The 25,048-nt window shown below is 39.5% G+C and overlaps 1 protein-coding gene across 1 annotated transcript in view; it reads right to left on the bottom strand.

The window, feature by feature from the left end:
* NXN (nucleoredoxin) overlaps positions 1-14,496 on the bottom strand; it is a 143,208-nt gene extending 128,712 nt beyond the window's left edge. Inside the window, exon 1 of the mRNA XM_074263810.1 lies at positions 14,014-14,496. Coding sequence (XP_074119911.1) covers positions 14,014-14,394 — 381 coding nt within the window. The 5' untranslated portion in view covers positions 14,395-14,496. The remainder of the gene's footprint in view (positions 1-14,013) is intronic.
* Positions 14,497-25,048: the final 10,552 nt, after the last annotated feature.

The following is a 25,048-nucleotide window of genomic DNA, read 5'->3' as shown; positions in this document are numbered from 1 at the left end:
TGCTCATGTTTCAGGGAGATACAGAGGTAAACTGCTTTTCCCTTTAGGAAAAGTTTTCCTTTTCTATAATATAAAATATATAATATATCTAATCTTAAGTGTTTTTCCTAAGTTTGCTAAACTGTTGCAGTACATATAAAAATATACAGTAAATTTGGTCTAAGAATGAGCAACAAAAAATTCAAGTTTGTTTTTAATCACAGATGCCACAGAACTTAAAGTTTCCATTACATGGTTTTACTGTGGAATCAAAGAACTTAAACAACTTCCAATTATTTCCAATTGTTACTAGCCTGACATTTTACTGAGGGCTGGAAACACAGATGGAATTTCGGACTCACTGCAAGACCCCTCAAGCCCAGTTTGGGTAATGCTGTCTCCTTTCAGAAATTAATTTGCTGCATCCTTCAGTTTGCTCTTCGAGGGCAAGAGCTCATTATTTCTTTTATTTTGGTATCTCTCAATCTCCAGAGCCTGGTAATTCTCCAAGGAATCTTTCCTAATCTCCCCTCCAAGTACTAATGTCCCCACCTTCCCAAATTACCTTGTATTTATTCTTTTTATATATACATATCTCCTCTGATAGAATGTAAGTTCCTTCAACTCTGAAGTACCATTTCATATCTGTCAGATTGGCTAAGATGACAAGAAAAGATAATGCGGAATGTTGGAGAGGATGTGGGAAAACTGGGACACTGATGCATTGTTGGTGGAGCTGTGAACAGATCCAACCATTGGAACTATACTCACAAAGTTTTCAAACTGTGCATCCCTTTTGATCCAGCAGTGCTACTAGGGGACTTATATCCCAAAGAGATCCTAAAGAGGGGAAAAGGAACTGCATGTGCCAAAATGTTTGTGGCAGCCCTCTTTGTAGTGGCCAGAAACTGGAAACTGAGTGGATGTCCATTAATTGCAGCATGGCGAAATAAGTTATGATGTATGGATGTTATGGAAGATTATTATTATATAAGAAATGATTAGCAGGATGATGTCAGAAAGATCTAGAGAGACTTACATGAACTGATGCTGAGTGAAATGAATAGAACGAAGAGAACACTGTGCACAGCAACAAGATTATGTGATCAATTCTGATGAACATGACTCTTTTCACTGATGAAATGATTCCAGGCTAGTTCCAATGGACTTGTGATAGAGAGAGTCATTTGCATCCAGAGATTATGGGGACTGAATGTTTTGCAAGGGTGAATGTTAAAAACTATCTTTGTATGTTATTATGAAAAATAAAAAGCTATATAAAAAAGGAATGTAAGGTCCTTGGGAAAAAAGAGAAATTTTTGGATTTTGGTCCATTTTTAGCATCTAGCATACAGAAGGTGTTTAATAAATGCTTATTAGCTAACTGAGTATAATGTACAGTGATGAGGAAGGTCTATAAAATGTGCACTTGAACAAAAAAGCACAAATTTCCCCCCCTTATTTTATTGTGAATGTATACCTTTTTCCAATGGAATTCTAGATGCGTATTCTTCAGTAGTATCCCTTGAAATTTCTTTAAGAAGAAGAAATCAAGAGCCCAGTGACAAAAGAATGTGAAGTTGAGAACATTTGGTGTTTCATTCTCAGTCATCATTACCAAGTATGAGAAAACCTTATCCTTTCTTTGCTTTGAGTTCTTCAATAGCTGTTCCTTACTTCCACATTCATTTTCTATTAAAAACACCTTTTAAGATGTCAAACTGCTGGGCTTCCTGCTATCTATCTACCTTGTGGGACACTAAGAAAACTAATATGAAAAGAGCCCAGAGTGAATTACAAATGACTTAAAAGAAAGGTGATAAACATATAGTAAATATGAAATGTTTCTTAAAATCATTTTTATAGGTCTATAAACAGAAGGTAAGTGATTAAGCTGACTTGAAAAAAACCTATTTTGCCCTCTCAGTTTAAAGGATGATACTTCTGAAATGGAGAACTGAGGTTTTATATTATTCTTCCTACTTTCCTTCCCATGATCAGTTATTTGATTATGGAGCAATGCAATGTACAATTTAAAATAGTTTGGGCTTTCCTCAGCTGGGACATTTTTTATTTCATTCATTCCTTTATCTATTTTGCTGAGGCAATTGGAATTAAGTGATTTGTCCAGGAAGCTAGGAAGTGTTAAGTTTGAACTCAGATCTGACTTCAGGGCTGCTGCTCTATCCACTATGCCACCTGGCTGCTTCCATTTGTTTATTATTAACATTAAATTATCATTTAAATATTTTAAAGGCATTAATTAGGTGAAACCACATACTGCATAGTATATATGTGATCAGAGAGTTCAATTAAAAGCCCTGTTACAATAATATAAAAATACTAAGAACAAGCTGATGGCTAGGGAAAAAAAAAAACAAAAAACAAAAAAACAAAAAAAACAACTCCTTAATTATCTCCTTAAAGAGGAAAGAATGGACTATTTAGAGAGTAGATACTAGAGAAGGTATCACATTTATCAAACTGCCAAACTTTATCAGGTTTCCCCTAACTCAGGAGCAATCTAATACTCTGTACACACAACTAACTCACCTCCACTCTCTTAAAACATCTTAAGTTATAGGGCAACAAATTGTTGAGTGATTCAATTCTTCATTACATTATGGAACAGAAGAATTATTAAAGTCAACTTAGAAAAAAGAAAAAGTATTCATAAATGCAATCTTTTTCACAAATGTTCTTTTTGAATAAACTATAAGGTGTTTAACTTATTTTCCCCTCATTCCCCACCAAAAATAAATCTATAACTGAGTTTCAACGGGATGAACTTTCAATTTCTAAGATTCCAAATTCCTTTTATAACAAAGAATCTCAATGCATTACTTTGTTTGCATTTGTCTGTCCATTCTTCAGAGTAACCAGATAGAAAATTTAAAACTGTTTTTTTTTTGGTATTTATCTTTTTTTAAATTTGTTTATTTGTTTTAATTTTATAATTATAAATTTTTGACAGTATATATGCATGAGTAATTTTTTAAATAACATTATCCCTTGTATTCATTTTTCCAAATTTTCCCCTCCCTCCCTCTACTCCCTCCCCTAGATGACAGGCAATCCCATACATTTTACATGTGTTACAGTATAACTTTTTAAAATTAATTATTTATTTATTTATTTTTGCTCATAAAATACCCCATACCCTCTATGTCCACAAGTACATCTATAACAATGCTTTTCTCTCACTGACTAGGATAGGAGGGACGGGCAGGGGACAATTTTCCTGGAAACTTCATGTTTAAAAAATTGTGATGCTGCTGAAGGGAGTGAAAAGTAACCTTTCTTTGTCTCAAATTCTGGAACTTTGGAAGAAGAGGAGAGAGGTAAAAATCATTTTGATTCTTTAAAATTTTTCTCATTTCATAGCTTTACAATGCCACCAAATCTCAGAAAAAGAGAACCATCATCCCCATTTAGCTGGATAACCACATGGTTTCGCTTCTCATTCTGCTTTTCTTCACAAAAATAAAATGTATTGATATTCTATAATCTTTTGGTGGCTGCAAATTTCCTTCTATTTACTTACATCCAGCACTGCCCTTTACAGCTACTAGGGACTTAAATAAATGTTGGTTGGATCGAATGATTCAATAAGATATTAATTATTTAGAAAATAGTAAAACACAAGGTAGAAACAGAACAAAGGAGCCTGATGAAGTCAGAAGGCTTGCCAGTAAGAAACTAAATCAATTCAAAACCAATTTGTTCAATAGAGTCCTTAAACACGCATAAAGGTAAAATTAATTAATTAATTAATTAAGCACAGGGCATTAAGCAGGTGAACGGATGAGAAATAAGGAGCTATAAAGTACAGCAGCAAATTTTCTTTTCCTGCTAATCCTCCCAGCTCAGCCATCACGGGATAGAAAGGGTGATGGGATGTCCAGTTTTTAACCTGCTCCTCAAAACAAAACTGCAGAGAGGTCTTGTTCAATTTTTGAAACCCCCTTGTTCATGAGTCCTGGCAATCCCCCTGCCCTCTGCTCCCCAGACCCAATGGGGCATTAGGACTGTGGAGAATAAAGCCCAGGGTTTACAGGGTCACTGACAGAGCCAGAAAAGGTCCTTGGAGGCCACTACTTTTCATAAATGAGGAAACAGAAGCACAGAAAACTTAAGCAACTTGCTCAGAATCACACCTCTAGTCCCTGAAGAGAAATCTGAAGTTTTTTTTGATGCTAAGGGGAACATTCTAACCACTAAGCACATCAAATGTCAAAGTCAAATAGAAATGAGAGGCTAACCTGTACACAAGGATCCCTGGGAACATACTGAATTAGTCTTAAAATGTAACGTAAGCTATGCTTTATTGTATTTTTGTTAAATTTTTATCTCCTTCCAGTTCCCCTAGGAATTGTCACTGGTGATGTGCATGACATTTCTGCCTTATAGCATCTCTCAATCTGTCTTTCTGTACAAAATACTAGGGTATTCTAAATCTTCCTCAAACTTGTACAGACATAAGATGAGCAAAAGGGGACAAAAGATAAAAACAATGGAAATCAACAACATCGTCCCCCAACCCTCATTTTTGGCTTTACTTTGGCTTAGCTATTGTAACCACCATCAGACTACAAATCAATACAGCAAGCAAATACTGCTGAATGAATGATACATTTGGAAATTTTTCATGGTATTGGCTATTTGTCGTTGTTGCGCTCGTTCGTTCATTTTTTCTTTTGTTTTTGGGGGGAGTTACCACCACCCTCCAACAGCTTGGTGATTGTGTAATTTGATGAATTCCAAAGCCAAAAGCAGACCTAAGCAAGATGTTCTTTGGAGCTCAAATGGCTTGATTTCTGAGCAAACCTTTCAAACAGAAATCCAAAGCCCATCCTGCTCGAGCAAAAGAGAGGAATTTTCCTCCGCTACAGATGTTTGCTAATTCACTCTGCTGCATCATGTTTCCAATATGGAGAAAACACAAGCCTGTAATCTACCAAACTGACCAAAGCTAACTGACTAGTGTAAGCAGAATAACGTTTAATCATCTTAGCAACCACAAGATTTTAAGGAGAGCCAGCTGTACAGAGGAAGGCACATGTACTCAGTCGGTGGAGATCTTAGATGGAATCCTTCCACCCACTTACTAGCCAGAGGACCATGGACCAATCATGAGCTTCTGGGAATCTGTCTGTTCAGCTGATGAGAATAATAAGGGATGACATAGGGATGATAATGGCATTCAGAGGCAAGTACCTAATGGCAAAGTGACTGTGAGGCTAAAGTTGGTATATGGTGCTTTGCAAACTGTGCACCTTAAAATGACATTCAAAAGCTGCTGCCCCCTGTAACCATTTCTTACAAGGAGGCCATCATGTTTTGACTTCAGGGGCCTAAACAGCCTGTGGACAGACTAGAAGATAAAAAAGAGGAAAATCTGTCATTATTAGTGACATCCTGGGGCTTAAAGAAACTGAGATTTCCTACGATGCCCTGTTCTCTCAGCCATTTCATTTGTACATCTTCACTTCCAATGAGAGTCTAACCTTCTCAGGAGTATGACTTCTTTTTTTTTCTTCTAAATATATTTTCATACCTTCCTAATACAATTCTTCCTTTGCAACAACAACAAAATTCAGTTCTGCATATATATATTGTACCTAGGGTATACTAAAAGATATTTAATATGTATGGGAATGCCTGCCATCTAGGGGAGGGGGTGGAGGGAAGGAGGGGAAAAATTTGGAACAGAAGGGAGTACAAGGGATAATGTTGTAAAAAAAATTACCTATGCTAATGTACTGTCAAAAAATGTTATAATTATAAAAATTAATAAAAAAACATAAAAAAATAAATATATTTCCACCTTTATCATGCTGCACAAGAAAAAGCAGATCAAAAGGGAAAAAATGAGGACAAAATTTAAAAAGCAAGAAAACAACAACAATAAAAAGATGAAAATACTAAGTTGTGATCCACATTCAGTCCCCGTAGTCCTTGGAGTATTACTTCTTTGGAGTACTTAGTCCCCCACCATACCCCATCATGGGGAGAGGGGGAGGTTTCAATGATGTGCATAGAGCAAGGCCCTCTAATACCCAATGAATGAATAATACATTTGGAAATTTCTCACAGTATTGGCTATTAATTGTTATTAGGTTTGTTTGGGGGGAGAGTTTTGGTGGAGAGCAGGAGTCACCACCATCTTCCAATGACTTGGTGATTGTGTAATTTGATAAATTCCAAAGCCTCAAGTTGTGGTAACCAACTACTATGATTTATTTCCAAGGTATGTGGGGTGTGATTAAGTAACTAGAAAGCAGAAATGAAAAAAATCTGAGGCAAATATCTGAAAAGGTCAGCTCCTGGGGGAAGAAAGACATTTTGCTTAAGTCTTCTATTTTTATTTTTTAATGTTATATTGTACTTTTACTTAATTTGTTAAACATTTCCCAATTACATTTCAATAATATTTTATTTTTCCAAATAAATGCAAGATTTCAATATTCACCTGTGCAAAACCTTGTGTTCCAAATTTTTCTTCCTCCCCCCCCTAAGACAGCAAGCAATCGATGCAATTTTTCTAAACTTACTTCCATATTCGTCATGCTATGCAAGAAAAATCAGATCAAAAGTGAAAAAAGAGAAAGAAAAAAATCATTGCTTAAGTCTTTTAAAACTAGACTGGGCATAGTTCTGAAAAACAGCCTCCCATGACACCTATCTCCAACCTATTTTCCAGGAAAACATTTAAACACTGTAACTATCGTAGCCTTTTATCCCATGCTATTTTTCATTCTCTCTGAAGTGAGCATTTATGTTCTCTAAAGTCTTGCTCTTCCTATCACAGTATGTACTGAGTGTATATAATACTTTTTCTAAACACGTTTGTCTTGATTATCCTTACAAAGCCACACTTTATTTTTAAAATATTTTACTGATGCAATTTGTATATATGCCACAGTTCCATGCTTATATATTCCCTTTATATTTCTCTCTTATTAAAAATAAAACATGAAACAATTTTGAAATTCAATAAGGAGCAGCTCAATAAATTATGGTATGTAGATATAACTGTGCTATAAAAGTGATCGAAAGGAAGGGTTTCAGAGAAATATGGGAAGATATGTATGAACGAATGCAGAGTGAAGTGAGCAGAATCAGGGGAATGATGTAATGGCAATAAAATTGTAAAGAAAAACAATATTGAAAAATTTAACTTTAATCAATGTAACTGCTTGATGAAAAAGAGAATGGATTAAAATATAGAATGAGACAGAAATTTTCTAGATATGTAGATCTGTTTATGTGATGATTTTTTTCCTTTTTTGGGAGAAGAAGGGAGAATTAGGAGAGGGGAAATTATTAATAGAAATGTCAAAAATGTGTTAATGAAGCATCTTTTAAAAGTGCACAGAAATGGAGGAGGCTCAGAGAGAAACAGACAAACAGGATAGTTTTGGAACTGATATGTTGATTTAGAACATACTTTAAAAACAAAAAGTAATAAATTATATATAAAGAATTATGGGTTTACATATAATGGGTTTTTCCTATTCTTTGTATATAAAGATGTTCATGTTTGTTCACATTTGTCAAATGAGAATAACTTTTTAAACTTAACCAACACACTGACCAGGAGTCAATCCCACAGTCAATCTCTGCTGAGAGGAAAGAAACATGCTCAGCATCAGTCCTCTGAAATCAACATCAGTCATTGCATATGATCTGATTGTTGTTGTCTTTTAGTATTATCTTTATTTAAATAATTGTGCATATCATTCTCCAGGTTCTGATTCCTTTGTAGTACATCAGGTTCTCTGAATTATTCATATTCATTGTTTCTTAATATGTGATAATATTCTATTATATTCAGGTAACATGATTTGTTTGGCCATTCCCCATTATTTTTTTCCAGTTTTTTGCTGCTACAAAAAGTACTGCTATGAATATTTTAAAATATATGGAAATTTTTTCTTTGATTTCTGAGAAACAGATGCTCAGATCAAAGGAGATAGACAGGTTAGTAATTTTTCTCACATAGTCTTCAACTAACTTAATTGACGGATTCCAATTCTTATTTAAAAGTATATCTTTTTTTGGAGGGGAAAAGAAAGGAGGAGAGAGAGGGAAAAAGGAGAAAAAAAGAGGCCCAAATTCATTTTAACAGGGATAATTTTTTTAAAATTACCTTTTGATATGGGTCATGTACATTTCAGAGGATGGGGAAATTTAAAAAAAAAATTAAAGGATTTATTTATTATATAAAGAGATTTTTAAGACAGATTGTATGCAGATCTTTCCTGATCATTCAAAGAGGACCTAAGGTTCTGGTTTTTTGTGTGCTTTTTTCTGGGACCTCCAGGGTCATTCAAGATAAAAAGGTAATGGATAAAATAATTTTTTTAAAAATCTTCTAAGGTAGCCATAGAAATAAACCAGTCTTCCATGAGTGTATTAGTCAGACCAGAAATGACCCACAAACACTACAGATCAGAGTTGACTCCTAGTTTATCTTGTGAAGACTGGAACTAAACAGCAGGAACTCAACACAGTCATAAAGAGTTATAAAGAGGAAGGCACTTGTCTTAAGGAAGGAGATCAGTCCCTTTAAGCCAAAACAGGAATGCTAGGAGCCCAGATTTAAGCATCCAATGATCAGCAAGCATTAGCCCAATGATCTGCAGATGGAACATCAGTTAGAACTTTCTTTGTCACAGAGAAGGATGAAAATGATTTCTCAACTATTTCTGAGCTAGATGAATATACTAAATATCAAAAGTCCACATGTAGATCAACTTTCCAAAGAAAAATGCACTGTCTTCTATCTAACATATAAGAAATAAAAATGACCAAAAACCTACTTATTGATCCAAGAAATTCTGTCTGTTTGAAAAGGATGCTTTCAAATAAATCTGGTATTTATGTATCTAATATCAAGATATAACTGCCCTAGTAAACTGAACCTACAAGATACTATTATCTCTTGGTTAAAATTTCCAGTCAGCTCCATAACATCAGTGGTACATAAAAAATGACATATAAAACCTCAAGCATAAATTACTTTTAAAAGCCCCTTCTAAAACAAGCATGAACAGATTAAATTTTGGAGGGGGCAGCTAAGACCCAATAATCTTTTCATGTATTATTTTTTCATAGCTCTTATAAGGGTACATGGCTGAACAGAAATGCACACAACTCATAAGGCTCGTCTCTGAGGCTGCTTACTATAGAAAAAGGAAGTGAATAGAAAAAAATACCACATGGCATTTTCTTTTCCCTGCATAATTTTTCAATTTTCTTTAGAGAAATGCCAACAGTAAATAATTAGAACCATAATCCTGTTTTTTCACTGAGAAGAAGGATGTGGAGGGCTTTAAGGAATACTAGTTATTACTTTCCTGATGCTAAGTTAATGGAAATTTAGAAAAATTCATAATCTCTAACATTTGTTTCCTTTCAGTGTGAAAAGCTGTTTTTACAATCCAAGAAAAAGTGCAGACTCAGTCCAGGAAGAAGGGAAATATCCTAATCAGCTCTACTTAGGGCACTATGCAGGGACTCTCTTCTCTACTCTATCATTTATATTAGTATTAATTATATTACATGTCATGTCTCCCAGGCCTCCACTACCTTCAATTTCAGAAAATTAAGCCATGCTATAACGTCATCAGAAATCTATCTAGAGTGTTTCTACTTGCATATTGCCATGACTAGTTGGCTTGCGGAGCATCCCATTTCCCATCTCCAGGCCTTCCCACGAGCTGACACCCTTTCCTAGAATGCACTCACTCATTTTTCTTCAAAGATCAGCTCACGTGCTCATTCCCTGTTCCTGAATCCTTCCATCTGCTGGTGCCTGACTTTTCCCTCCCCAAATGACCGCGTATTTATTTTACTATGTACGTGTCATGTCCCCCAGTTGAATACACACTTCTTGGGAGCTTAGGATTCATTAGTGCTGCCCTGCACAAGGAGGGAACTTAAATGTCTGAAATCACGGCCATAAGTCATGGACCCCCAAGAGCAGAATCATGCTGCTTCTACAGTGTCACTTTCAGTGATGAGGCAGGCTTGCTGTTTCACAAGTCGGAAAGGGACAGGGAGAGGGAGAAAAGGAAGGGGAGCCCCTGAAAAGGTTCCTGGTCACTTACAAAGACTCAAACCCGTTCCTCTTTTTAACTGTTATATCTGCTCAGGGCCCTAAAACCTTTGCAGGCCCTCAGCTTCGCCACATCAATGTCATTCCCTGACCATGGCAGTGCCCACATCCAACATATCCAGGCAACTGCCTGGTATTCTTGACTTTGAGCACCGTCCCTCCTTCTCTCTACTCACACAGCCAGATTTCAGGCCCTCAGAGTCTCTCTCTGAACTACTACAATTGCCTAAATGGACACCCCGCCTTCCGTCTCTCCATTCTCTCATCTATTCTCCCACAGCTGCCAAAGGGATATATTTCTAACACACATGTCTGACTATGTCAGTCCTCTGTTCAAAAAGCACTCTTGGCTCCCTGTTGCTAACTCCATTTTTGGCAACAGAAAGCCCCTCTGACTCCTGGGACAAGCCTCCAGATCTGAAACTAAACTAGATGCCCAGGCCCTGGAGGGAACCTGGAACTGTAGATGCTTTGGAATGTGCACTCGCTGCTTGATTCCAGCCCAAAGAGCTCGCATTTCCGGACCTACTACACATGACTTCCCTTCATATACTGTAGACCCACTTGTTGCCCTTCACTCATAACAGGCCTTTGGACTGGGCCACGGCAGAACGCACCCTCACCCCCAACCTCAAATGCCTTCTTCCTTTATTTCTGCCTCTTGAAAGTCTTTTAAGTTTCCTTCAAAACTCATCTCCTAGATAATGAAGCCTTTTCAGAGCTCCCTATCCTCAGGAGTAATTAACTTCTGTTTATTTTCTGTGAATGTATATGCAAAAGATAGATATACGTGAACTATAGATGGCTCTTTATGTGGTGTTTCTCCAACAGAGTATAATGCTGGACTGTTTATCTTTCTAAGCATAGCCTGGCATTCAGGAGGTGACTAATAAATGGCTGCTGATCCCAGCATCTTTAATCTATAGTCAAGAAATCCAATTAGAAAACCCCAAGCAGCATTGTTTCCACAGCAGAGATGAGTTTTGCATTGAGTGAGTTTTGCAGAATATTTCACTATGTTATAAACAAAGGGTGTGGAGTTTGTGGTCACCAAGCTTTTTCCTATATCAAATTAACTGGCCCATATGGAAAGAACTTTCAACTACTGGCATCTGTAATACAATTTTCTTTCCGTCGCTCAGTAAGCATTTACCAGAAATGAATGAATTGTTGAATGAATTTGTGTTCTAACCAAAGGAGCCCAGATCCACGAGACTATACAATATTCATTTTCTAATGTGTAAGATAACAAACTTTCCTCCAAATCTCCATTCCATTGTTTATCAATGAAAAATACCCAGTAACAGATCTTAATCTTTTAAAGATTTTACTTTAAGCATATTTTGGCAGTGGAGTACAGGGTTTCAAATGCTAATCAATTTCCTTAGCTGTTCAATAAGAACACTGATTTTTTTTTTTTTTTTTTTTTAGTGCTAGGGAACACTAAAATTGGCCATAGGGAACATAAAATATGCTTTTGGTAAATAACCTGACATTTTTCCCCCTTAAAGAATTATTAAAAACAACCAATAACCAACACAAACATCCTAGTGCTTTTTATTTGTCACGCATGCTTATAATTTGCACATATTAATAACTAGTTGCACAGTGGAAAGAACAATGGGCCTGGGGTCAGAGCACCTGGCTCTTCTCAGGGTTCAATACTGTCTTGGAAACTTCCAGATTATGTAAGCCTGGGCAAGTTGAATCTGGACAGCCGGTCTAACAGGGCTCACACACTACCTGTCTCATGTGATTGTTGTGAACAAATGTGTGGCTAAACCAAAAAATGCTATATCAAAAGTGTCATGTAAATGTCTGATTATATAGAAAGTGTGCAAAATAATCCAGATTTAGCTTAAATCCCCAAATTTATCTTATTTAATTGCTATACTATAAAATATGGTGAATAGAGAGAAGCAGAAGCACAGAAAAACCTCTTTGAGCCCAAGCAGCCTGAAGTAAGCAGAACCAGGAAAACAATACACATGGACTACAACGTAAATACAAAGAACAACAAAACGATCCAAACCAAATGTTATGCAATGAATGGCCAGGTCTGAGCCCAAAGAAGAAACAACCTCTGTCACTTCCTCCATCTTTTTTTTTTTTGGGGGGGGTGGCCTAGAGATGTGGAACACTGCAGAAAGGCAAATTTATAATTATGTTGGGTAATGTTACTGACCAATTTTTTTCTCCATTTGAGTTGTAGATGGGAGGATACAAAAGGAAATGTAGGTGAAGTATAAACAAAAGATATCAATAAAAATATATTTTTTAAAAAAGGTTAATTTCTTCAATTAGGGCAGAGTGATGAGGAGGAGTACCAGTTTTCACAGGTCTGTCTCCAGTTCTACCTCAGTGCCTGCAAATGAAGATGCTGAAGTGGTGAGATGCCTTCCCAACGCCAAGTTTACAAAAGTACAAAGGAGAAAGCCTCCCAGTTCCGGCACTGTGGGGAGGGGTCGACTCCCCTCCCCCACACCAAATTTATTAAATTGTGTTATCCATCTCCAAGCTCTCAAAGAACAAAGTGATTCCGGGCATTTAAGACCACTTCCTAGAGAGATTTTCGCTCTGCTCTTTCAGTCTAATTGAGGTTTTAGGCAGATTACTCCTCCATAAGCCACGAGTCTACACTAAGTGACCCCAGAGATTTCTCCTACACAATTCCCCCATCGCCTCATAAACTGAATGTCTTCGAAGAAAAGGTCAATAGCTAACGATTCACGATTGGCGTGATTTTATTAGTCACTAAAATGGAACATCTGGCTCCAAACTTTTCATTTTGTTCCATAAATGCCCCATTCAGAGATAGCTTTTAATCCAAGATTCTCCAGAGTGACTCGATCACAGCCCAGTGTCACTGTCGCCCATTTTCTCATTCCAGAGAATTTTGCTGTCCAACCACACTCGGGACCCGAATCTAAGACGAGAAATCCCGCACCCGCTCGGAAGGGGATGGACGCGGGGCCGGGCACGGGCGGCTCTCCCTCGGGCTGGAGGAGCGAGAGGAGTGGGGGCTAACGCAGAGCCGGGGGGGGGGGGGCGGGGCGGGGGGGCTTCTTGGGGCAAGCATCCCACAGGGAGAAAAGAGCCCCCGGTTCCTCTGACGCAGCGCAGGGGACGCCGCGGGGACGAGGGAGCCTTCCCGGGCGCCTCTCCTAAGCTTTTGTCAGGATCCCTCTCACCGGGCAGGCGCGTCGGGCGCGAGCACCGCGGCACGGTGTCAGCGGTGCCGGTCCTGGAAGCTGGCTCCAGGGAGGGACAGGAGGAAGCCTCCCAGCCCCGGCATTGTGGGTAGGGGGCCACCCCCTCCCCCACAACACCATCTATCAGCTAGAAGTCCATAGGCTGAGGGGAGGAAGGGGCCCCTCCGGCAACATCTGGCCGGCCCGGGCCCCATCCTTCCAGCGGGAGAAACCGATTTCCCCAGTGGGGCCCAAGAAGCTCCTTCGCGTCCCGATCCCTTGGGGAAGAGGGAAGGGGGCGCGCTGGGCCACTGGGAAGCAGTCGGAGCTGGTCAATGGCGCAAACGCGGTGGGGGGGGGAGAGAAAGGAGCTGGGCGAGCCCGGACAATCCTCCCCCGACGCCGCCCCCCCCCCCCCGGACCGCGGGCGCGGGGAGGGGGTCTCGGCGTTCCCGGTCCAGCCAGCCCCACTTTGGGAATCCGCAGCCACCCGGAGCCGGGGGCGGGGCGCGGATGTCAAACTTTTTGCCGCCCGCTTCTCCCGGAGCCCCCGGACCCCGTCTCCTCAGCCCCAGGCGAAGCGGGCGGTGCGGCGGGCTCGGAGCGGCGGCGCGGGGAGCGGGCAAAGAAGGGTCGCGCCGGGGGCACGAGGCGAGGGCGGGCCGGCCGGGCTGCGCGCTCGCAGACGAGCCGGGCCGGCCGGCGGCGCCGGGGGCTCACCTTCCGGTGCTTCTCCTTGTAGGGCAGCGCCAGCCACGGCATGTCCCGCACGAACTCCTGCCACTGCTGCTGGTCCTGGTCCGAGGACACGAACACGATCTCGAGGCGGCGACGCGGCTCCGGCTCGGGCTCCGGCTCGGCGGCGGCGGCCGCGGCGGCGGCGCCCCCGCTCCCCGGCCCGGGGCCCGGCGCGTCCCCCCGCAAGCGGCCGTAGAAGGCGGCCAGGCTGGCGCTGAGCTGCGCGCAGGGGGCGCTCAGGCTGCAGCCGAAGTAGAGCCCGAGCAGGGAGATCCCGCGGGCGCCCAGCGAGTGCACGTCCACCTCCTCGCCGCCGCCCGCCACCAGCTTCTCGCCGAGCAGCTCCAGCAGGAAGCCCGACATCCTGGAGCGAGCGCAAGCTGCGGCTGCCTGCCCGGCCGCGTCCCGAGGCTCCGACCCAGCGAACTGCGGGCAGCCGGCGCGCAGGCGGCAAATGCGGACTGGGAGAGCGGCGCCGTCCGCCCGCCCCCTCCCCGCCCCCACGCCGCCGCCGCCGCCCGACTGCCCCGCCAGGGCCGCTAGGGGGCTCCATGGTGCCACGGCGGCGCCAGCTGCCCAGGGGGCTCCAGGCAGGGCCGGGCTGCGGCCAGGTGGGAGCAGAAGGGGCCGCCCAGGAGGGCAGCGTGCGTGCACTGGGGGTCCGGGCGCCCCTAGGATCCTCGATCCGGGGGCCCAGAGGCCCATCCCCTTCTTTGACCAATAAGGAGTGTGAGAAGCAGATCGTCAAGGTGCGAGCTGGGACCGGAGGTAGGAGAGTTCCAGTCCGGGCCCCAGACACTGACTAGTGACCCTGGGCAAAGCAATTAGCTGCATTTGTCTCCGTTTCCTCCTGTGTAAAACGTGAGGCGCTAATGGTGCTTTCCCGCCAGGACTGTGGTGGGGATAACACGAGAAACAACTACAAAGCGCTTAGCGGGTGCCAGCCCGGAACATACAATGTTAGCCAGTGTATCCAGCGGCAGGGGTGGGACTCGACCCGAGTCCTCAGTGGAGTTGCTGCTCTCCGGAACACTCCTAGGCTCTTCGACTCAGAGCTGGAGGACAGCTCGAGGGAGCACTCCTGCCAAGCACCTTTCATTCAGCCTTTCCATCTTCACAGAAACCCCCCTCATGTCCCATCATTCCCTGCCCCTCCCCCTCCTTAGCCCTTTCCCCACATCCTGGCCTTCCTTCAAAACCAAGTCCCACTTCCACCCCGGCCACAAGTTGTTAGGCACTACAAGTGGAGGAAACCTCAGAGGCGATCCAGCCAAGCTCACTCAGGACCCGAGGGGACCATTCAGCCGACATCTAAAACTGGGGCGCGGAATGCTGGTCCTCCACGGCCCTTTCTACTCCTCCGTGAGCCTAAGGCTCCAATTCCGTCCCACGAGCGTCTCTCTCCTCTAACTCCCATTTCACCTTTGATCACTACCATGCAGTCAGCGCCGTTAGGGACCCATGCCTGAACCTTTTTTTTTTTTTTTTTTTTTTTTTACTAACTAGATCATAAACTCCTTGGAGATGGGAAGCGAGTCATAACATCGCATCCTTCTAGCACATAAGTAAATCAACACTTGTTGGTTTCACTGGTTTATTTCACTGAAGGGCTCCACTCTGCGGGACAGGCCAACAGTTTCAGAGCAGCGAGTGGAGGGCATTCACGAGGGAAGCGAATCAAGAAAAAGTGCACATCTCAACACATCCCATACTCAGCTACCTCACCATCTGAGATGAGCACCTAAGGGACACCAAGGGGCACTTCCACTTCTACCAGGCGGGCACGGGGATGATGATTCTGATTTCTGTACAGCCTCTGGGATTCAGAATTCTAGGTCAGCAGGCAGAAGACTCAGATGATCCTAGGACTGAAATCAGAAAGGAACCTTAAATATCATCTGTCCCAAACCCCTCGTTTTTCAGAAGAGGAAACCAAGGGCCTGAGTGAGCCAGAATGAGTTATCCAGTGCTGTTTACATTTGAACCCAGATCCTCTGACTCACAAAATGTTCTTTACCTCTATCTACTCTGTGTCATGAGTATCAAGAATAAGTTTTGAAGTCCAGATCCAAGATCACAGTTACCAAACACTGTGGCACCCCCAACCTTAGGGTTTTAAATGGGGAGAACCCAGAAATAGCAAAAAGTTTTTATTGGACTCTACCACCATCTAGTGGACAAATCCCCAAACAAATGTCTACGTTCCAAACTCCAATATGAAAACAAGACACTACCTTGTGCCAAGCAGAATATTTTGATTTTCTATAGTGGCTTTCCACCAACAATCTTAAAATGCTTTACGGGAGCTAATTTAAGCCTCAGAACATAACCACAAGTTTCTGGCACAGGAAGGAAAATTCAGGGCTAAGATTCTCATTTTTTTAGTGTAGAACAAGGCAGTACTTGGATTTTCAATTCAGTAAAATGTTACCACATAACCCAAGGAAATATTGAAGGGAAAGCCAAGAGGAGAGGAACAAGATACAATTTATATCTCCTTGTTTTAACCATTAGTACTGTTACAGCTCACTATTCATGTGAAAATCTTGGGATAGAGGATTACCTCTAATTACAAGGAAAAGCATTGCCCTAATACGCAGCACTGATGGATTTCCATGTTAGTTTTTGGAAGGGGTACCCATCAATGTGTTGGTCACTATTAACTGGTTATTGCCTAATTGTACATAGATGTGTATGTGCAATTATACATGAAATGTTGGGTTTTTAATTAATTCACTTGGGATGTTTACATAACATGGCTAAAGGTTCCTGAATGTCTCAAAATTTGTGTGTGTGAAAGCTGCAGCTTTATGATCAAAATATATCATTAATATTTATAGCAGCTCTTTTTGTGGTGGCAAAGAATTGAAAATTGAGGGATCATCAATTAGGGAATAGCTAAACAAGTTGTGCTCTATAAATGTAATGGAATAAGATTTTTTAATTAGAAATAATGAGCAGGCAGATTTCAGAAAAACCTGGAAAGAATTCTATGAATTGATGCTGAGTGAAGTGAGCAGAACCAGGAGAATATTGTAACAGTAACAGCAATGTTATTCAATGATCAACTATGATTGTCTTAGCTCTTCTCAGCAGTACGATGATACAATTCCAAAAGATTCACAATGGAAAATACCATACACATCCAGAAAAAGAATTATGGAATTTGAAAGCATATTGAAGGATACTATTTTCATTTTCTTTTGTTTCTTCTTTCTCATAGTTTTTCCCTTTTCTGATTCTCCTTTCACAACACGACTAATGTGGAAATAGGTTTAACATGATTGTACATGTATAACCTATATCAGATTGCTTGCTGTTTTGGATAGAAGGAAAGAAGGGAAGGGAGGGAAAAAATGGAACTCAAAATTGAACAAAAGTGAATTTTGAAAACCATTTTTACATGTGATTAGTAAAAATAAAATAATATTGAGTACAAAAAAGAATTTTTTAGAAAGTTTGAAATGGTATAATCTTAAGGAAAAAAAACATTTATTAAGCCCTTAGCATGTTTTAAAGCACTATTTGAAGCATGTTAAACATAACTTTAAACTCAAGCTTATCGATACACAAATACTGTAAGCATTTACGTTACCTGTCAGAAAAAGGGCAAGTCCATTTAGCTGGAATGGTAAGAGAAGAGGGCATCATGGGACTTGCAAGTTCAGGCAAAATAGTGAACTCATGATTATACTACTTCCTTTGGCTAGTGTTACTGATGTGTAGGGGCAAGCCTGAACTAAAATGGCAGTGTGTGTGTGCATGTGTGTATTTAGCACTTCACTTTTAGTATTTTACAGGAAAGCACTTTCCACTGGAGTGTGTCCAAACCAGCATCTGGCACCTGGGAAAGTGAGAGTTTGAGCCTACTACACATGAAATAAGAATCAGTGTAAATAAAATTTAGAGAATCACTGGTAAAGCAGGTTTTGGTTTGAAGCCAAGTGCACCAGCTGCCTTTTAAATTGGTGTGGAAAGGGGAATTTCCAATGGAAATGATTCCAGAATTATAATACTAGCGAGAGCTTATTATAAAAAGTAGCCCAATGAGGCTAGTTTAGCTTCCTAAAATAATAATTGACATCCTTTGAATTATGGAGAGTACTCAATGTTTCTATGTATAAAAAGACCAACTGCAAGAAAATGTCCCTCCTGGTATTTAGCAAGTTATACATATTGGTCATTCAGGCATATTATTATTGCTCATATATTCATGACTTATAACATGTTTGGCAGTATGTGGAAATTAACAATTACATTTATGGAGTATATTGCTTGCTCACAAAAACTAGTGAGATTGTAGGTATTATTATTCCCATTTCACTGATAACTAGGAAATAGATCATAAAGGTTAAGTGACTTGTTCAGTCATGGCAGAAGGGCAGCTCCAAACTGTTTCTCTGAATTTAAGCCTAGGGTACTTTTTACTAGCCTAATATTGCTTCCAATAAACAAGATGTGTTCTGTCAGTTGTAAGGCACTATATCCAAAGGCATATGGAATCATATATGCATACACTCCACATATATATTAATTCTTTTTTAAATCCTATTACAATGAAGATTTCTGTCAAAAGTATCCTATAATTTATACCACAATAGGTATGGCTAATAGAAAAGTTTTAACAAAACAAGGAAAGAGGCAGTCTCCCAAAAATGAATAATTTCTGTCACATGAATTTGAAAAGCTTTTTTTCCCCTTATTTTTGGCAAAACAATAGGGATTAAGTGACTTGCCCAGAGTGTGTATACAACTAGTAAATATTAAATGTTAATGTCTCAAGTCAAATTTGAATTCAGGTCCTCCTGACTCCAGGGCCAGTGCTTTAGTCACTGTGCCATCTAGTGGCCCTAAACTTTTTTTTTTTTAATTTTTTATTATATATATATTTTTTATAATATTATCCCCCGTATTCATTTTTCCAAATTATCCCCCCTCCCTCATTCCCTCCCCCCGATGACAGCAATCCCATACATTCTACATGTGCTACAATCTAGTCTAGGTACAATACATGTTGTAAATACCATTTTCTTGTTGCACAAAAACTTTAGATTCCGAAGGTAATGTAACCTGGGCAGACAGATATTAGTGCTAACAGTTTACATTCACTTCCCAGTGTTTCTTCTCTGGGTGTAGCGGCCCTAAACTTTTGAAAAAACAAAATGAATACTACTTAGAAGAGTTGAGTGAACTGGGCTTATATCCCAAAGAAATACTAAAGAAGGGAAAGGGACCTGTATGTGCCAAAATGTTTGTGGCAGCTCTTTTTGTAGTGGCTAGAAATTGGAAAATGAATGGATGCCCATCAATTGGAGAATGGTTGGGTAAATTATGTTATATGAAGGCTATGGAATGTTATTGCTCTGTAAGAAATGACCAACAAGATGAATACAGAGAGGCCTGGAGAGACTTACATGAACTGATGCTGAGTGAAATGAGCAGAACCAGGAGATCACTATACATTTCAACAACGATATTGTATGAAGATATATTCTAATTGAAGTGGATATCTTCAACATAAAGAAGATCCAATTCAGTTCCAATTGATCAATGATGGATAGAAACAACTACACCCAGAGAAGGAACACTGGAAAATGAGTGTAAAATGTTTGCATTATTGTCTTTCTACCCAGGTTACTTATACCTTCGGAATCCAATTCTTACCGTGCAACAAGAAATTTGATTTTACACACATATATTGTATCTAGGATATACTGTAACACATTTAATATGTGTAGAATTGCCTGTCATCTAGGGGAAGGAGTGGAGGGAGGGAGGGGAAAATTTGGAAAAGTGAATACAAGGGATAATGTTGTAAAAAAAATTACCCATGCATATATACTGTCAAAAAATTATAATTATAAAACTAATAAAAAAAAGAAAAGTTGAGTGAGAAAAATCTTTGCACTAAATATCTCTGATAAAAAGCTGAAAACTTAATATTTATTGGATATAAATATAGATAAAATAAAGTGCCATTTCCCAATGGATAATTAGTAAAAAGATGTGAACAGGTGTCAGAAGAATTACAAACTACTAATAACCAAAAGATTGTTCCAAATCACTAATAAGTTAAATGAAGATCAAAACAACTTTGAAGTTTTAGTTTACACATAGCAAATTGATAAAAAAAAAATGACAAAAGATGGAAATAGTGAATGCTGGAAAAGCTAAGGAAAGAAAGGCATACTAACAAGCTCTTGATAGACCATTCAGGAAAGCATTTCAGTATATATACATGTATGCATGGATAGATGTGTGTTTTTAAGTAACTAAAATGTTCATATCTAGAGATTCCACTGCTAGATAAATATGCTAAGGAAATAAAAACCAGAAATAAAAATCTCATATATACTAACATAATCTGTAGTAGCAAAGAGTTAAAAAATAAAAATAAAAATATGCCCATCATTTAAAAAATATCTAAACAAATTACGACATATGAATGAAATAGAATATTACTGTGCCATAAGAAGTGATGAAAATAGGGATTTCAGAAAACCCTGGGAAGACTGATATGATGTGACACAAAATTAAACAGTAGGACAACTTGATATACAATAACTACAACAGGGAAAATGAAAAGAACAAAGCAATGAAATGGAATGGTAGGCAATTCAATGGACAAGAATCTTAGTCCTAGAAAGAAGATCATGTATCTTCCTTCTTTTCAGAAATGGAAGATTACAGCCATGATTTGTTACATATACTATTAGATTTAGTTGAGTTTTTGCTAAGTTTTACAAAGCAAGCTTCTTTTCCCTCTTTATTTAATTTTTTTTTTTTTTGGTTAGAATGAATGGCTCATTGGATAGGTGAGGAGGAAAAATATATTAAGAAAGGAAGATAATTTTTTTAGAAAAATCCCAAATAGATCATTAAAAAAGGGAAAGAATCCACATGTGCAAAAATGTTTGTAGCAGCCCTTTGTGTGGTGGCAAGGAACTGGAAACTGGCTGGATACCCATTATTGGGAAATGGTATATGTTATAGTATATGAATTTTATGGAATATTATTATTCTATAAGAAATGATCAGCAGGATGATTTCAGAGAAGCCTGAAGAGACTTACATGAGCTGATGCTAAGTGAAGTGAGCAGAACCAGGAGATCATTGTACACAATAACAAGAAGATTAGGTGATGATCAATTCTGATGGATTTGGCTCTTTTCAACAATGAGGTGATTTAGGACAATTCCAATTAATTTGTGATGGAGAGAGCCATTTATACTCAGAGAGAGGACTATGGGGACTGAATGTGGATCACAACATAGTATTTTCACCTTTTTTTGTTAGCTTGCTTTTTTTTTTTTTTTTTTGCTTTTTCATTTTTTTCCTTCTTGATCTGATTTTTCTAGTGCAGCACAATAAATGGGAAATATATTTAGAAGAATTGCACATGTTTAACATAGATTACTTGCTGTCTAGGGGAAGGAGTGTGGAGAAGGGAGAGAGAAAATTTTGGAAAACAAGGTTTTGCAAGAGTGAATGTTGAAAAATATCCATGTTTTGAAAATAAAAAACCTTTTTAAAAAAAGAGAGAGAAATGAATGGCAGACTGATTTCAGAAAAGCCTAGAAAGACTTACATGAACTGATGCTGAAGTGAGCAGAACCAGAACATTGTACATAGTAAAAGCAAGATTATGTGATGATTAATATAACTGACTTCAATCTTCTCTGTAATCCATTGATCCAAGACAATTCTAATAGACTTGGGATGTAAAATGCCATCCACATCCATAGAAAGAACTATAGAGATTGAATACAGGTCAAAGCATACTATTTTCATCTTTTGTTGTTGTTGTTTGCATTAACGGAGCAGCATAGTATATTTATGTGATTTTGTGGTTTTTCTCCAGATGTTTTTGGCAGCTTCTGTATAAGGTAGCAAGTAAATAGTAGGAATGATCCAAGGTTGAGTCTTGACACTTATCATATGATAAGGGGGCATTTGTGAGGGATGACAAGATAAAAAAACCAAAAAAAACCATGATTTTCCTTGTGGCTCAGGTCGGGGTGGAAGCAGAAGACATGTGAAATGCTAAAGTTGAGGAACTGTGAGGTTATGTTGTTTGATGGAGCATCAACATATATGCTGCTAGTAGAAGGCCAGGAATTGAAAAAAGACAGCCGTGAATCAGGCTCTGCACTCCCTGATGAAAGACAAGGAATGTCCTGGAGGTGTGCAGATACCATCATCCGTCAGTCAGCAAGTTTTAATTAAGACCCACTATGGGCAAGGCTTTACTATAGAAAATACAAACTATTCTATCAACATGTTGTTGAAGGAAAAAGGTGTGTTTTGAAAACTTACTTTGTTGTCAGAACTTTCATTCCTTGAGGTAAAAATAACACATGGAAGCCTGCTTGTATAACATGGGCCACACAAGACATGTACAGATATACCCAGCCTGCTTCTGAGCTATCCCACGATCCATCCAGCATTTGGACCCACAGGAGGCCCCCAGTGCCCTGGCTGTCCTAGTGCTAACAGGTCTTGTCCTCTGTATGACCAAAGATCCAAAGGGTCCCTTAGGCCTCCCTTGAAGAATAGCAGCATGGTAGGGGGAAAAACTGCTTCTGATTGGCTCTCTTCCTTGGACTCTCCAAGTGTCCTCCAGTAACTGTGTCATTTTCATTGATGGGTACAAAGGGGCTGGCCCCTTCTGGCATCATGGTCATGATACTCAGAAAGCTGCTGCTAAAGCAGGAAACTCTATTAAGCCTGAGCCTAGATTGTGGTTCTCTGTAGGTTTTTATGATTCTTAAGTAGGTGATTGAATATAAATCTTGATATAAAAGTAGTCACACTTGGAATTAGAGAGGTCCAGGGATATATCAGGAGAGGCTGACTAGCAGCCAGGGACCACTTGTAAAGGGGTGACTAAAGTTGTGTGGACAGAACAGAAGCAAGAGGCCTTATGCCATGTTCTCCCACAGTCTCACAAACTGCTCTATTTCCTGCTGAGATGTAAATACCATTCTCTTTTGAGGTTGATTGTTGTTGTTCATGGTACCGGATTCTTCACGATCCCATTTGGGGTTTTCTTCTCAGATACCATTTCCTTCTCCGGCTCATTTAACAGATGAGGAAACTGAGGCAAATAAAGTCAAGTGACTTGCCCAGGGTCACCCAGTGAGGAAGTATCTAAGATTTGAATTCATGAAGATGAGTCTTCCTAACTCTATCCTGTGTGCCACTTACAAGCCCTCTTTTGAGGGTTATAATAGTTTATAAGTTAAGTGACTTTTGTATGAGTTTTATGAGTAAAAGAGTTAGAAAAATGGAATCTAACTTCTCATTAGAGGCTAGATTCTTCAGGACTGAATCTGTTTCAGACCCTCCACATAGGTCCATAGATCAGAGGAACACCTCAGTGGAGAAAGAAATAGGTGGAGTACTCCATCTTCTTGAGCTCAGAAATCATTTCTTAATGTTAGAACAGGATGTCAGAAAAGGAGAAATTACAGTAGGCAAATATTTATCTTAGGTGGTACTAAATATAACCAAAAAATATCCAATGTGATGAAATCTTGCATTAGGAGAAACCACAATTAGGAAGAAAAGGAAGGTACAGATGCACTGAGTCAGGGAGGGAAAGAAAATTAGGTGGTGGTGGGGAGCCTATCAAGCAGACTTGGATTGGAACAAAATTGACTGATCAATTATTCTGGTCCCCTACAGGTCAGCCTTTTCTAAAAACATCATTGTCCCCAGTGGAGCAAAAAGCCAAGACTACCCTTCTAAAATGAATTGCCCCTTATCACTCCCAAGGGGCTAATCAAATTTATTTTAAGAGCTTGAAGTATGTGTAATTTAAGAAAAAACAACAACAAAAAAAAAACAAAACAAAACATGCTTTTTGAGCAGTCTGCATTCAAGTGCTAAAATGTAACTATAGACAAATCCCTGGGTCTCTTCATTTGTACATGATAATTCCTGGACTATGAGCCTCACAATCTCATATTGTGAAGAAAGCATTTTATAAACAGTGGTTTACTATACCAATTTAGGCTAGTCATATTATACATGTAAGGAAGTTCAATATCTGCAAAATGGAAATAATAGTGCCCATGATGCTATGAAATGGCTGCTAAAAAGTACTTTGCAAACCTTCAGGCCTGACTTATATATGTATCAGTTATTGTTAGCTAAACTTGAATTCTTATTCACTACTTCTTAGTAGTGGCAATAGCATGCTATGGGTAATAGATGATGGCTGGTTCCCCAAATAATAAATGGTCAAAGAATATGAACAAGAATATGAAAACAAAAGTTTTCAGAAAAAAGAAACCTACCAATATTCATATGAAAAAAGTGTTCTGAATCACTGCTGATTAGAGAAATGCAAATCAAAACAACTTTGAATTACTATCTCACACCTATCAGATTGGCTAACATGACAGAAAAGGAAAATGATAAGTACTGAAGAGGATATGGGAAAATAGGGACACTAATGCACTGTTGGTGGAGTTGTGAACTAGTCTAACCATTCTCCAGAACAATTTGGAACTATGTCAAAAGGGCTACAAAATTGTACAAGCCTTTTGATCCAGAAATATTATTAAGTCTATATCCCAAAGAGATCAAAGAAAAAGAAGGCTTAATGTACAAAAATATTTATAGCAGCTCTTGTTGTGGTGGCAAAGAACTGGAAATTGTCTATCACTTGGGGAATGGCTGCACAAATTGTGGCAAGATTACGATTCAATACCACTGTGCTATAAGAAATTATAGAAGGGATGGTTTCAGAAAAACATGGTAAGACTTATATGAACTGATGCAAAATCAAGTGAGGAGCTCAATCTCCACAGCAACAACAATATTGTAATGATAATCGACTCTAAAGATTTAGCTATTTTGATCAATATGTTGATTCATGACAACAAATCCAAAACATTCATGATGAAAAAATGCTATCCACTTTGAGAGAACTGATGAACTCTGAGTACAGACTGAAGCATATTTTCCCCTTCAGAATATGGTTAATGTAAAAATGTTTTGCGAGGCTTCA

The sequence above is a fragment of the Sminthopsis crassicaudata genome, chromosome 4, assembly GCF_048593235.1.
Source record: "Sminthopsis crassicaudata isolate SCR6 chromosome 4, ASM4859323v1, whole genome shotgun sequence".
Classification (NCBI taxonomy): domain Eukaryota; kingdom Metazoa; phylum Chordata; class Mammalia; order Dasyuromorphia; family Dasyuridae; genus Sminthopsis; species Sminthopsis crassicaudata.
The sequence above is the reverse complement of the archived record's forward strand: the minus strand, read 5'-3'. Positions and strand labels throughout refer to the sequence as shown.